General features: G+C 43.5%; 1 protein-coding gene across 7 annotated transcripts in view; it reads left to right on the top strand.

Annotated features, from left to right (window-relative positions):
• The window catches only part of P2RX2 (purinergic receptor P2X 2), a 147084-nt gene that overhangs the window by 101899 nt on the left and 31249 nt on the right, over positions 1 to 13936 (top strand). For all 7 annotated transcript variants that reach the window (XM_068240698.1, XM_068240682.1, XM_068240691.1 and 4 more), the window contains 2 exons: positions 6324 to 6404; positions 8582 to 8711. In XM_068240698.1, coding sequence (XP_068096799.1) covers positions 6324 to 6404; positions 8582 to 8711 — 211 coding nt within the window. The remainder of the gene's footprint in view (positions 1 to 6323; positions 6405 to 8581; positions 8712 to 13936) is intronic.

Below are 13936 nucleotides of genomic sequence, written 5' to 3'. Positions count from 1 at the left end.
CGACGCGGCTAAATGTTTTTTCATGTTTTGAAGTGGAGCGCAGCGTGTTACACCTATGTTTTTACGTAGCGTCGACCGGATGTGACGCAAACGACGTTCCCGGACATGCGTTTCGCATAGAGGAAGTAATCCACACTTCACCGCTGGCGTGCGTTCCATACACTTTGCCGGCGATGCGGCCATGACTGGAGGAGGGAACTGGCTATACGAGTCTGTTTGTGGTAAGAACCTATTTAAGGGGTAACTTTTGAGGGGGTGGGTAGTCCTGATGATGCGCCACAGCACAGACGGCGCGAAACGGCTGTAGACCTCCCTGTACTGCTTGTACACCTCTCTCCATTTGTCTGATGTGACGTAATGTATGCCTTTTAAAATTTTTTGAATAAAGCCAAGTTTTATATGGGATGTGCATGGCCGCTCTGCCTTCATTTCTGGAACCACCAATGCAACTCTATGGGCCATCAATCTGCTGCCAGCAGCAAATCGACCTAGATTTTCCATCCTGTCCGATCGATCAAATCGACTGCAAATCGATCGTTTTGGGAATTTGAAAAATCGATTTCTGATCGATCGATCGATCAATTCTATATAATCGATCCATCGATCAATGGCTGAAATCGACCAGTGTATGGGCCCCTTTATGTATGCTTTGTACATGAAGATAACTTTGTGTGTATCTCTGAAACATTGTAACTAGAGTCGTTTGTAAGTAGGGAACTGCCTGTATATTGTTGGATATGTGGATTCTTTGTTCCTATTGACACTAATGTTGGAATATCATTCAACGTAACTCTTAATGTCATGCAAGGAGATTGCTTAGTGATTTTGGAATACTGTGCCTCCCTGAAAATATTACAGGATCTTATATTACATTTTGCTCCAAAAGATTCATTAAGGCTTATTTTCTGGGGATGTCCTATTTTACTATACAATCTACATTAATTCTTGAACGATAAATCAACACTTATTCAGATATAGTCATGTCATCCCATTCTGGACCATCATCATCATAACCTGTTTGCTGACCAGTACTATTGCCAGTTTGTTTTACTTTTTTTACTTGTAAACAGTAGCTGTCTGGACACTGTTTAAATTGACTTAAAGGCCTAGTGCACACCAAAGCGGTTCGGCAGCGTTTTCAGATCCGATTGCGGATGTGGAAACGCTAGGGTAATGTATTTCAATGGGGTGGTGCACACCGGAGCGGGAGGCGTTTTGCAGAAACGCATACTCCCAGCTGCTGCAGATTTTTGATTGCGGAGGCGTTTCTGCCTCATTGTAAAGTATAGGAAAACCGCAAACCGCTCTGAAAAATGCTACATCAGAGCGGTTTTGCAGGCGTTTTTGTTACAGAAGCTGTTCAGTAACAGCTTTACTGTAACAATATCTGTAATCTGCTGTACCAAAAACCGTAGCACAAAACCGCAAAACGCTTCAAACGCTTCAGTCCTATGGGAGAAAAGCGCTATAGAAATGTTATTGTATTGTATAAAATAAGAAAAAACGCAGCTAAAAACGCTAGCGTTTTGCGGATCTGCTTGCGGTTTTTGGTGTGCACCGGGCCTAAGGCAGGGTTCACAGTGGCGCATTGCAGAGTGGCAAAATGGCTGCTTTGTAACTTGGCTTGTTTCCACATGGCAATGCACCACCTATAGCAACGTTCACAGTGTGGCAGGTGCAATTCTGTACAATGGCTTGCAGTATGGTTCCGTGTGCATTAACAGGTACATTGAAGCATACTTTTCATTGTCTGTATGCTTCACTATATGCAATGCAATATGTCGTCTTATAGTGCCCCCAGTTTTAGTGCCCTCTTGTAGCTCATACTATACATACAGGATGTTTATATTAGGGATGGGACGACGAATCCGGCGAATCCACGAATCCCTCGAATATTGGGAAATATTCGAAATTCGTGGATTCGAATCCCGACGCCATTTTCCACTTTGCGAATCCGCCGAATCCCGACGCTGCATCGCCGCGCATCCGCCGCTCGCACTCGTCCTCGTCCTCCTCCGAGCCCCCCCCCCGCGTCTCCTCCGCCCGCCCGCATACATTGTATCAACTCACCTGTCCAGTGGAGCGCAGAGCGGCAGACCTCTCGCTCACTTCCTGGTTCCCTCTAGTGACGGCTTTTACAATGACGTCATCAGTAAAAGCCGGTCCGGCCACTAGAGGGAACCGAGAAGTAACGAGGAGGTCTGCCGCTCTGCGCTCCACTGGACAGGTGAGTTGATACTTATGCAGGCACGGGGGATGGAGGAGGCCGTGGGGGTGAGCGGAGGAGGCACGGGGGGGGGGGGGGGGGGGGGAGCGACACCTACTCCTACCTACCTACCTCTATACCTCCCTCTATACCTACCTCTATACCTACCTAAAGGCCCCCTATACGTACCTACCTACCTACCCGCCACTATACCTACCTACCTACAGGCCCCTATACCTACCTAAAGGATACGTACCTACCTACCACTATCCCTACCTACCTACAGGCCCCTATACCTACCTAAAGGCCCCCTATATGTACCTACCTACCTACCTACCTAAAGGCCCCTATACCTACCTAAAGGCCCCTATACCTACCTACATATCTACCTATACTTAAGGCCCTATACCCTGCTACCTATACTGAAGGTCCCTTTAACTACCTACCTACCTACCTACAGGACACTATACCTACCTACCGGCCACTATACCTACCTACCTACAGGCCACTATACCTACCTAAAGGCCCCCTATACGTACCTACCTACCTAAAGGCCCCCTATACGTACCTACCTACCTAAAGGCCCCTATACCTACCTACCTACCTAAAGGCCCCTATACCTACATACTGAAGGTCCCTTTAACTACCTACCTACCTACAGGACACTATACCTACCTACCTACTGGCCACTATACCTACCTACCTACAGGCCACTATACCTACCTACCTAAAGGCCCCTATACCTACCTACATACCTACCTATACTTAAGGCCCTATACCCTGCTACCTATACTGAAGGTTCCTTTACCTACCTAAAGGCCCCTATACCTACCTACATACCTACCTATAATTAAGGCCTCTATATACCCTGCTACCTATACTGAAGGCCCATATACCCTGCTACCTATACTGAAGGCCCATATACCCTGCTACCTATACTGAAGGCCCATATACCCTGCTACCTATACTGAAGGCCCATATACCCTGCTACCTATACTGAAGGCCCATATACCCTGCTACCTATACTGAAGGCCTATATACCCTGCTACCTATACTGAAGGCCCATATACCTTGCTACCTATACTGCAGGCCCCTATACCTTGCTACCTATACTGAAAGCTACCAATATTGAAGGCACCCATACCTAGCTAGCTATACTGAAGGCACCTTTACCTCGCTACCTATACTGCGGGCAACTATACCACGGATCGCACAATTCTTATGTGCAGGATTCGTTAGATTCGGGATTCGAAAGGTTCGAGATATTCGAGAACCTTTTCGGATTCGGATTCGAAAAAATTGTGGATTCGTCCCATCCCTAGTTTATATGCATAAACCAGTATTTGCTTCCTTGTATCCAGGTTTTCCTTGTAAATTACCTTAATGTGTTCACTGTGTTTTTTTCATATCAGCAACAAAGATATTATTATTCCTTTAATTGTTTATATAGTGCGAACATCTTTCATAGCACTGTACACAGTACAAAACAAATAGTGGGGAGTATAGTTACATGAGAAGTTCTAAGGACAACCAGTGACAAAATTAGAAATAAACACATAATCACGTATCACCGTGATGTTGCGCTTAGTCTTGCTGTGTTTTTATTTTTAAGGTCATTCAATTTGGATTGCCTGTGTATGGACGTCTGGCGCGACTAACCTGGTTGAGAAATAAACACATAGTTGATGTGTTGATTGAGACATCACCTGTGTAGATAGTCACATGATAAAATACATGAAACATTAGGGAGAGGTCCCTGTCCATGCAAGCTTACTCTATTAAAAAAAGAAAAAAAAAGAAAAAAAAGAAGATCTAAAAATCTGAGCTTTCAAACTGGGTTTATACCTCAGGAACTGGGTAATTTCCAGGTGCTCTGCACATTCACATAAAGCTGTAGGCTGAACTGGGGTGTGTTAACCTGGTTTATGATTCTGTGGTGAGCACACCTTTTATTATTACTATTCTATATACATTAATAACTGTCCAGTGCAAAATAGTAAAAAATAACTACATCTGGCTTATGTAATTCTAGTGAATCTAAATACAGCCATGCCAAGACTTTTTGTTCCATAGACAAGCCTAAACAAGGATTTCTGGGCTTACAGGAGAATGCATCTTGGTATCAGAATGTTTGCTTTGGTAAATTCCTTGTGCTAAGTCCTACTGGGCCTACAAAAGGCTATGGAAGTATACTGTAAACTGTCTTTCTAAGTACCATTCAGGTTCATCCAAGGGGCACGTGCAAGTGTTATCTGGCAACCCCATACCTCCCAACTTTTTGAGATAAGAAAGAGGGACACTTAAAGAGACACTGAAGTGAAAAAAAAAATGATATAATGAATTGGTTGTATAGTACGTATAATAACTAGAACATTCGTAGCAAAGAAAATATTCTTGTGAATATTTCTCTAGTGAACTTTTGAATTGTTCTCTGCAGGAAAAAAAACAAAACAATACTGTGCCAGACACTTGAGATAATAAGCTTCAGAAGACAGAGCTCTCTGCGACTTTGAAAGTCGTGGAGCTCAATGGCTTCTTTGCATAAATAACAAATGGAGTTTCTCAACTCTTCCTGTACCTGAAACAATATTAGACTTATCTCTCTGCTCCTAATTTTTTATTTCTTAGCTGTACTACACATACAAATCATTATATCATCATTTTTTTTTCACTTCAGTGTCTCTTTAAGCCATGACCCTGCCACACCCCTAATCATGACCCCGACACACTTCTAGTCATACATACCATAACGATTTTATAAGAAAAATATATTGTCTTATATTTGAAACCACACTCGTTCATTTTCCATCATATTAACATTTGAAATATCAATGTAAATATGAAATATTTCCATATTTTTTTTTTATTTTAAACTTGTAAATTGTGATAGATGCAAAACGGAAAAAATGTACCTTTATTTCCAAATAAAATATTGTCGCCATACATTGTGATAGGGACATAATTTTAACGGTGTAATAACCGGGACATATGGGCAAATACAATACGTGAGTTTTAATTATGGAGGCATGTATTATCTTAAAACTATAATGGCTGAAAACTGAGAAATAATGAATTTTTTTCGTTTTTTTTTTATTCTTCCTGTTAAAATGCATTTACATTAAAGTGGCTCTTAGCAAAATGTACCATCCAAAGAAAGCCTAATTGGTGGCGAAAAAAACAAGATATAGATCAGTTCATAGTGATAAGTAGTGATAAAGTTATAGGCTAATGAATGGGAGGTGAACATTGCTCGGATGCATAAAGTGAAAACGACTGAAGGCTGAAGTGGTTAAACACATTAGTAGCTGCTGTCACTAGGGATGGTCAATGAGATGCAAATAATTCCAAGTTGATGCAGGATTATGTGAAGTTTGCAAATGCATGCAGCTTGAAAATGGACCAATCAAATTAAGTTGAGAGGATTTAATTGGTCCATCACAGAATTTCTATTCCCCTGCATCAACTCAGAATTTATTTGCATGTCATTGACCATCCATGGCTGTCAGTGATGGTCTCTCTTAAGCCCCAGCAAGTCCCAATAATTTACCCTCCTCACCTGGCAGCTGACTGCCCTCAGTACTAGGGCAGAAGGTAAGATATGAAACTACCACAGTGCCAGGTGGTGGCATGTGAGGGGCATATCAGGGTGGTTGAAGGCATCTAATGATGCAGAAGAACAAATGGCAGGGAATGAGGCTTTGCTTCTGAATCAGAATAGGAAAGGGAACACCAGTGCTCACCAGGGCTCAGTAGCCCCTTGTTAGTCTGGATTCACATTGTGCAGGTTGCATGACACACACGTTATAATGTGTGTAAACTGCAATGTGCACTGCACACATTATAACATGTATTAATTTAAAGCCTGCATGGAGCAAGTTAGAATAATTCACTTTGTTACAACCCCAGTATGGGAATACAGGTTTACAGCTCACAGACATTGTAACACTTGCATTATGTAACACACACAGTGTCAGAAAGAGGTCAGCAATTTCAGTGTCCAGGTCTTTCAAATTACAAGCTTACTATAATAGAAAACATCTAAACCATTAGTGCAGTGCTGCTTGCTGTGGAAGATACAGCCATTCATTTTATATGTTTCTGTTTGTTTTTCTTATAGTGAGTCTCTGGAGGAATTTGTCGCAAACTTCACCATCTTAATAAAGAACAACATCCATTTCCCACAGTTTGGATTCTCCAAGTAAGACCACTTAATAGATAATTCTCAAGTTTCTATTTCCAACTGTACACATCCTTGTTACATAACATGGGCCTTATTTGCTAACTTAGGATAAATCTGAGTATGTCCAATAATGATATCATTAGTCAAGTCAAAGTCAAATGTATTTGTCATAAGATGGGGAAAAATGCATCCCTTTGCCTGAATCCTACTGAAACACAAGGTTGCTAAAAGGTTACTACAGTAACACTTGTGTGATCGCAGTCTAATGTATGTGTTCACAGTGAGACCTTCTTTAAACTCTGGTTATTGTGAAATTATTAGAAATATAAAGGCTGTTGCTGTGGATGCAGCATGAAATGACAATCTAAAAACCACTTATTTACAAATCTCTCAGCAACCCTCACAGTGATCTAATATGATCCAAGTGAAGGTGACAGATCCTACATACTTGCTATCAGGCAGATATTTGTATTTGTCCACTCCAGGTTTGCTGCGTGACTTAAATCCACTACAGATGTTTGTAGATCTCTAAAGATAGTAATTCAGGCCCAACATTTCATTGGTAGTCATATGGTATGTACTGTGATATTTGGCAACTATCATTTATGCTGCAATTTAGAAAAAACGCTGTGAAGTAAATTGTGAATAACTTACTGTCCAGATCTCATCAACAAAGTGAATTGGAGAGGGTGATTCACTATTAGATTCACAAGGTGTTAGCATAAAAAGCACAGGCGTTCTCAGGACACAGGAACTTACTACCTGACTCTCAGTTGGTGGTGGAGCTTGCCTGCTAATCAGCAGGTGAGGTTGCTGTGCCAATACAGTCACAACATGCAGGAATGCTTACATGTTCAAAGGAATTTTTGTTGGGTACAATTTTGTTAAACATTCCTGCAATTTTGTTTATTTAATTAAAATATATTATCAAAAAAAAGGATGTAAGCCACACTGTCCTAAGGATTATGAACTCCTTGTCCCACGTGTAGATTGGGGGTACCATCCAAAAAAGGAAGGTGACACAGTGACAAAGAATTGCCCCTCTTCAGGACACCCTTGTTATATGGGGGTAAACCCTGGGGTTATAGTTATTGTGGAATCTTGGAGCCAACTTGAATAATAAGGGTACTCCCAGATGTCTGCACCCTTTCATGTACATAGAGAAAAGGGGCGCCCTACCCATAAATAAACTTATAAAAATGTATTTGAAATAAATAATAAAAATACAGTAATATCTATGTTATTAAACATAAATATGCCTTTCTTCTTTTTCTTCTGTTTTCATCTGTATACGATTGTTATTCTGCTGGTGGAACTCCAGTCAGTTTGATGAAAATGACCCCTAGAGACAGTCACAGTTCCACTCCATAGATTGACTACAATTGATAAGTTGTTGAAGGAACATCAACTGGTAGATGGACACATGTAATAAATTAAACCCCAGCAATTCATTTTTTATCAATATCTAGAAGGCTCCAAAAGGAGCACAAACCCAATTTGTAAATGTCTGCATAAAGAAAGTTGATTCATAAACCATTTATATCAGGGTTGTCCAAATGCAGTTCTTGAGGGCCAGATCCATGCCAGGGTTTAGGATGGACTGAGGAACATGCTCCACCAGATGAACCAAACTTTTCCTGATTCAGTTCCATCAATCAATTTTAGCTGTGCCAAAAAATGTGTTAGGACCTTGCCTCGGCTCTTGAGGACTGGAGTTGGACAGCCTTAGGCCCAGTGCACACCAAAACCGCTAGCAGATCGTCAAAACGCTAGCGGTTTTGGGAGCAGAGAGCAGATATTTGGCCGGGTGCACACCAAGCGGATTTTGTATGCGATCCACCAGCCGCATCAGCCAGTGAAAACGCTTGGCTATTGTATTTCAATGTGTGGTGCACACCGGCGGTTTGAGGTTTTCTAGCAAACCGCAAACGCACAGCAGGAGGCGCGTTTGCGGCTTGGCAAAAACCTCAAACCGCCGGTGTGCACCATCCCATTGCAATACATTAGCCAAGCGTTTTTATAGGCGGATGCGGCCGGCGGATCGCTCCAAAAACCGCTCGGTGTGCACTGGGCCTTAGTGTATATGTACAAGTTCAATAATATGATCTGTTATGTTTATTCATGGATTATTCTGTCATTGTGCTGACAACCCGTCCATTCTGTGTTTGTTACTAAGGTTCTCTTCTGTCCTGCAGGGGTAACATCGAAGGGGACAATGCGCTGAATTGCACTTACCACCCCATTAGATCCCCTTCCTGCCCTATATTCACGGTGGGTTTTATTGTAAGTGAGGCTGGCGTTAACTTCACAGAAATAGCATTTAAGGTAAGATGCCTCCTCATGGAACTCTTCTGTGATACACAAAATCCAATAAAAACATAAAAGACAAAACAAATCCTATACGCTGGGTCATTTTTATTCTGTTGCATATAGGGACACAGTTTCATGTAAGGCTTTCGCCAGAAACAGACTCTATTCCCACTGCAATCTGACTCGCCCATTGACTTTCAAGTAGACATCATACTGAACGAGCAGTGCCATACTGAACTAGCAGGGGTAGTTTAAAGGGGAACCCACTGTAGTCTGAAAATGTATATAACTTGCCATTGCTACAACAAGCCACAATGCAACTGAAGAAATGTTAAGTATTTATCTTTTGTTTTATTTCTTTTAGTATTTATATAGCGCCAACATAATACGCAGCATGTACAGAGTATATTGTCTTGTCACTTACTATCCCTCAAAGAGGCAGAGTTTCAGTGAATAGCTGCTATAACTTTCTAGTAAATGTGTTGGAAACAATGTTTGTAGTAAGTTTTACTCTGGGACAGATGTACATCTTATACTGTATGTACTTTAAATGTTTTTTTTTTTTTTTTAAAGGCTACCCGAAGTGACATCTGACATGATGAGATAGATATGGGTATATACAGTGCCTAGCACACAAATACCTATGCTGTGTTCCTTTTTTTCTTTCTCTGCCTGAAAGAGTTAAATATCAGGTATGTACTGTAAGTGGCTGACTCAGTCCTGACTCAGACAGGAAGTGACTACAGTCTGACCCTCACTGATAAGAAATTCACCTTTTTATCTCTTTCTTGCTCTCAGAAGCCATTTTCTGCAAGGAAAGTGTTTTATAGTTGGAATTTCTTATCAGTGAGGGACACTGTGTAGTCACTTCCTGTCTGAGTCAGGACTGAGTCAGCCACTTACATACCTGATATTTAACTCTTTCAGACAGAGAAAGAAAAAAATGAACACAGCATAGTCATTGGTGTGCTAGGCACTGTACATACACATGTCTATCTCATGATGTCACATGTCACTTCGGGTTTCCTTTAAGAAAGAGGTCCTTTATCCATTTGCCTTAATCACCTTGACGCAGTGGCATAACGACAAATCAGGGGGGCCCCCTGCCAACCTTTAATGGTTCTTCCCCCCCAAAGTTTACATCCTTTTTCTTGGTGGTCCTCACAGTCTGGGGGCTCATCTTCTCCATCTTGCAACCGCTATAAAACAAGTGTGGGCATCATAATCTTCACAAAAACACCCAATGTGAAGAATAAACCCCTTTATCAGACATAGTAAAGTAGTAGTTGGTGCCCCCTTGAAGCTCTGCCCCCGCAGGGGCTGCATCCCCTATTGCCACGCCACTGCATTGATGTGACATGGAAAACTGGAGATAAGCCAAAAAAACTGGAGAGTCAGTAAAAAAAAAAAAAAGTCTGTCTAAAGCAATATAACCTGGAACTTGTAAAATGTCTATGCATTTTAATTTACAACTGTAATTTCTGCAGTTGGCAGATGCTCAGATTACACTTCTTTACAACCATGGCAGCATACTGATTGGCACCCATTGGTGTACAGAATTTCTATCTTTTTGCATGAATAATTCAAAGCAGGATTAGGGCTGTTTTCACCAGCATGTCTGGTTTCTAGTCATGATATATCCAGAGAACAAGTAAGGCACTTTATACTGAAAACATGTTTGTGTCCCAGAAGATGAAAACAGCATTTCTTAATTTTAAAGAAAGCTAGTTCCACCATTTACTAAGCTTGCCTTTCTATTGCTGGCATTTCATGTCAGCAAATCACTTCATTAGGTTATGTTTGAATTCACAAATTTGCACAAGGTAAGGAGGTATAATAGTGTCTGACATACAGTGTTTCTTGCAATATAACTAGTCTGGAAACTATTTTTAATTTTTCAACAGACTTGTTAAAAACACACCTAAAGTGGGTAGGTCGGAAAAGTTGGACACTTACATGAGTAGTTATAAGCCTCTGGATGGAACCAAGGCTTCCTGGACCCTTGTAGAGCCCACCATACCAGTACACTGTCCCTCCTAATATTCTGTCCACGCTCTCAGCCTTGATCAATCGCAATCCAGCCAGGACATGCACGAGCAGGGCCGGTTCTAGCTACAATAGGGCCCCGGGGCAAGAGCAAACCCCTTAGAAATCCCACCTCCTACACCTCCACCCCCGCGCAGCCTCCGAGCCGACTCACAGGAGCCATCTCACCACATTCCCAGCCACACAAAATCATTACATGTCCATCATATGTCTCCAAAAGCATTGTTGGGGACCCCATTATTCCCCTCCTGTTTTCCCTTACAAATCCAGAGTGTACACACATTGGGGTCTTACCTAATCCAGACACAGGAGGCAGCACCATGCTCTACACCAGGGCTGTGGAGATGGTACAAAAATCATCCAACTCCAACTCCTCAGTTTATGAAACCACCAACTCCAGGTACCCAAAACTGCTCCAACTCCTTGACTCCGACTCCGCAGCCCTGCTCTACACTCTGGACTTCTCCCTGTGGTGCCTCTCTTCCTTGTTCCCTGCAGGAATGTACATGGTCAACATAGCTGGAGGAGGAGGGAACACACACCTTGGGGGCCCCTACAGGCTCTGGGGATCCCTTTGCCTTCCCTGTACACGAGTAAGCTCCACATATGCCCAATAGAACAAAGCCACATGTACACTGCTTTTCTCCTCCGTGCGCACACGCTTCATTGTGTTGGGCATGCGCAAGCCTTGTTCGAATGCACTTGTCCACATCGGCGCTCGTGGCCAGATAATTGATTTGGTGTGTCAAATAAATATAGAGTGAACATGTCACTCTATACAAACAGTGGGCTGTAGGAGGATCCAGGAAGCCTCTGGATAGAGAAGGCTTGCGAACTTCAGTGGTTTGCGTTTGCGGTGAACAGCAAACTATATGCGAGTTCGACCCACCCCCTATACTACATCATTAGGTTCAACTTTGATCCTTTACATCACAGTCAGCAGACACAGGGTAGCCAATCAGGCTACACTCCCTCCTGGAGCCCCCCTCCTTATAAAATGCAGGCAGCGTCAGCCATTTCACTCACTCGTGTGGCTGCAGTAATTAAAGAAGGGAGAGAACCTGGCTGCTGACATAGGGAAAGCTTAGTTAGGCTCTTGTGTTAGGCTTGTTAGGTTGCTCCTTCTTGCTGATCTTATTGCTAAAAAAAGCACTCCTCATCCTCAACAGCTCTTTTGAGAGCTAATGTTGTTCTTGTGAATTATTATCACAGACACTTGTGTTGCATATACAGCCCTGTCAGTCAGACACAGCTGCTGGTGGGACCTTGGCCCCTTGGTAATTCCTACTGTGCCACTGCCAAGCCCAGCACATTCAGTGACTGCCTGTGTATGTGACAGCTGCACATTTGTAATACCAATCACTGCATACCCACCTTTTCAGTGCACCTACCTACCTACGTGAGTGCACACAGCGTCACTGCACCTGTTCACTGTACCTGTGTGTGTGACAGCTGCACATTTGTAATACCAATCACTGCATACCCACCTGTTCAGTGCACCTACCTACCTACCAACGTGACCACAAGCAGTGTTATATACCAGTCACTGCAACTGTTCATGGTACCTCTGTGTGTGACAGCTGCACATTTGTAATACCAATCACTGCATACCCACCTGTTCAGTGCACCTACCTACCTACCTTCGTGAGCACACGCAGTGTCACTGCACCTGTTGACGGTACTTGTGTGTGTGTGTGTGTGTGTGACAGCTGCACGTTTGTAATACCAATCACTGCATACCCACCTGTTCAGCGCACCTACCTATTCACGTGAGCGCACGCAGTGTCACTGCACCTGTTCACGGTACCTGTGTGTATGACAGCTGCACATTTGTAATACCAATCACTGCATACCCACCTGTTCAGTGCACCTACCTACCTATGTGAGCGCACGCAGTGCTATGTACCACCAGTCACTGCACCTGTTCACGATACCTGTGTGTGTGACAGCTGCACATTGTATTGATACCAGTCACTGCATACCTCTTCACTGCACCTGTGTGACTGCACATTGTATTAGTCAAGTCAGTGAATACCTTTCTCTTCATCCCCCCACCTCCCCCCCCAATATGGGCAAAACAGGCAGAGGCAGGCAATCCGGCAGGTCTGTTCGAGGTCGTGCTGTCATGACTTTGTGCGGCTCTGGACCAAAAGTACAGTGTTCAGAAGGCGCGTGCCATCAACCAACAAGATTGTCAGGACGTAGTTGACTATTTAACACAGAACACCTCATCTTCCTCAGCTTCCGCACGGAAGCGTGACATATCTTCCTCCTCCTGCTCCGATTCTGGCACCCCACTTAACACTCAGTTGGCCGCCACCACCAAAGTGCCATCACCCCAGCGCTCAGCAGTGTGGAAATTTTTGTGTGTGTCTGCCTCAGATGAGAGCAATGCCATTTGTACTCTGTCACCAAAAATTGAGCCGAGGAAAGACTAAGACCTGCGTAGGGACAACTTCCTTATGAAGGCACATGATGACAAAGCACAAACTGCAATGGGATGACCACCTGAGGAAAAGCAGCACAAAAAAGCAAAGCCACACACCGCAGTGGAAGATACCAGGCCGCAATTATTTCTCAAAAAAGCTGATACCCAAACTGTACTGTGATGTTGAAAGGCAAGTGGTGTCATCTCTGGCACACAGTGTTGGGTCAAGGGTCCATCTGACCACGTGGTCTGCAAAGCACGGTCAGGTCTGCCCAAAGACTAAGTCAGTCCCCACACATCATCTCTGCCTGCAGGCCGCTTGACTGCCTTCTCCGCCACCACCAACAGGGTCCAGGATTCCAGGCGGATTCCTGAATTTTTAAGGCCGCTGCTAGCAGCGGCCGCTATAATAATTTTTCTGGTGCGTGTACATGCCTGCCTAATTTTTTATGGCTGCACTGCAGCTGCAACAACAAAACAAAAGGCATGTACATGTGTCAATTCCCCTTCGTGATCGTTACCTTGCCACAGTGAAGGGGCTTGCGTATCACAATGAAGCAATGACCGCCGGCTATATGAGTGTCTCGGGGGGGGGGGGGGGGGGGGGGGCACACCCAAGATAATAAGGTTGTTGCTTCATTGTGGACAGACCAAATTTGATCAGCTGGATGGTCACTGTTCTGTCATTGAGCTACCTCAGCCTGGAGACCATATTGGCTGGAAAGCCGCCATCACCTGCACTCTTGTCATGGTGCGCACCAGCCCA

This window comes from Hyperolius riggenbachi, chromosome 1 (assembly GCF_040937935.1).
Source record: "Hyperolius riggenbachi isolate aHypRig1 chromosome 1, aHypRig1.pri, whole genome shotgun sequence".
NCBI classification, from domain to species: domain Eukaryota; kingdom Metazoa; phylum Chordata; class Amphibia; order Anura; family Hyperoliidae; genus Hyperolius; species Hyperolius riggenbachi.
The sequence above is the reverse complement of the archived record's forward strand: the minus strand, read 5'-3'. Positions and strand labels throughout refer to the sequence as shown.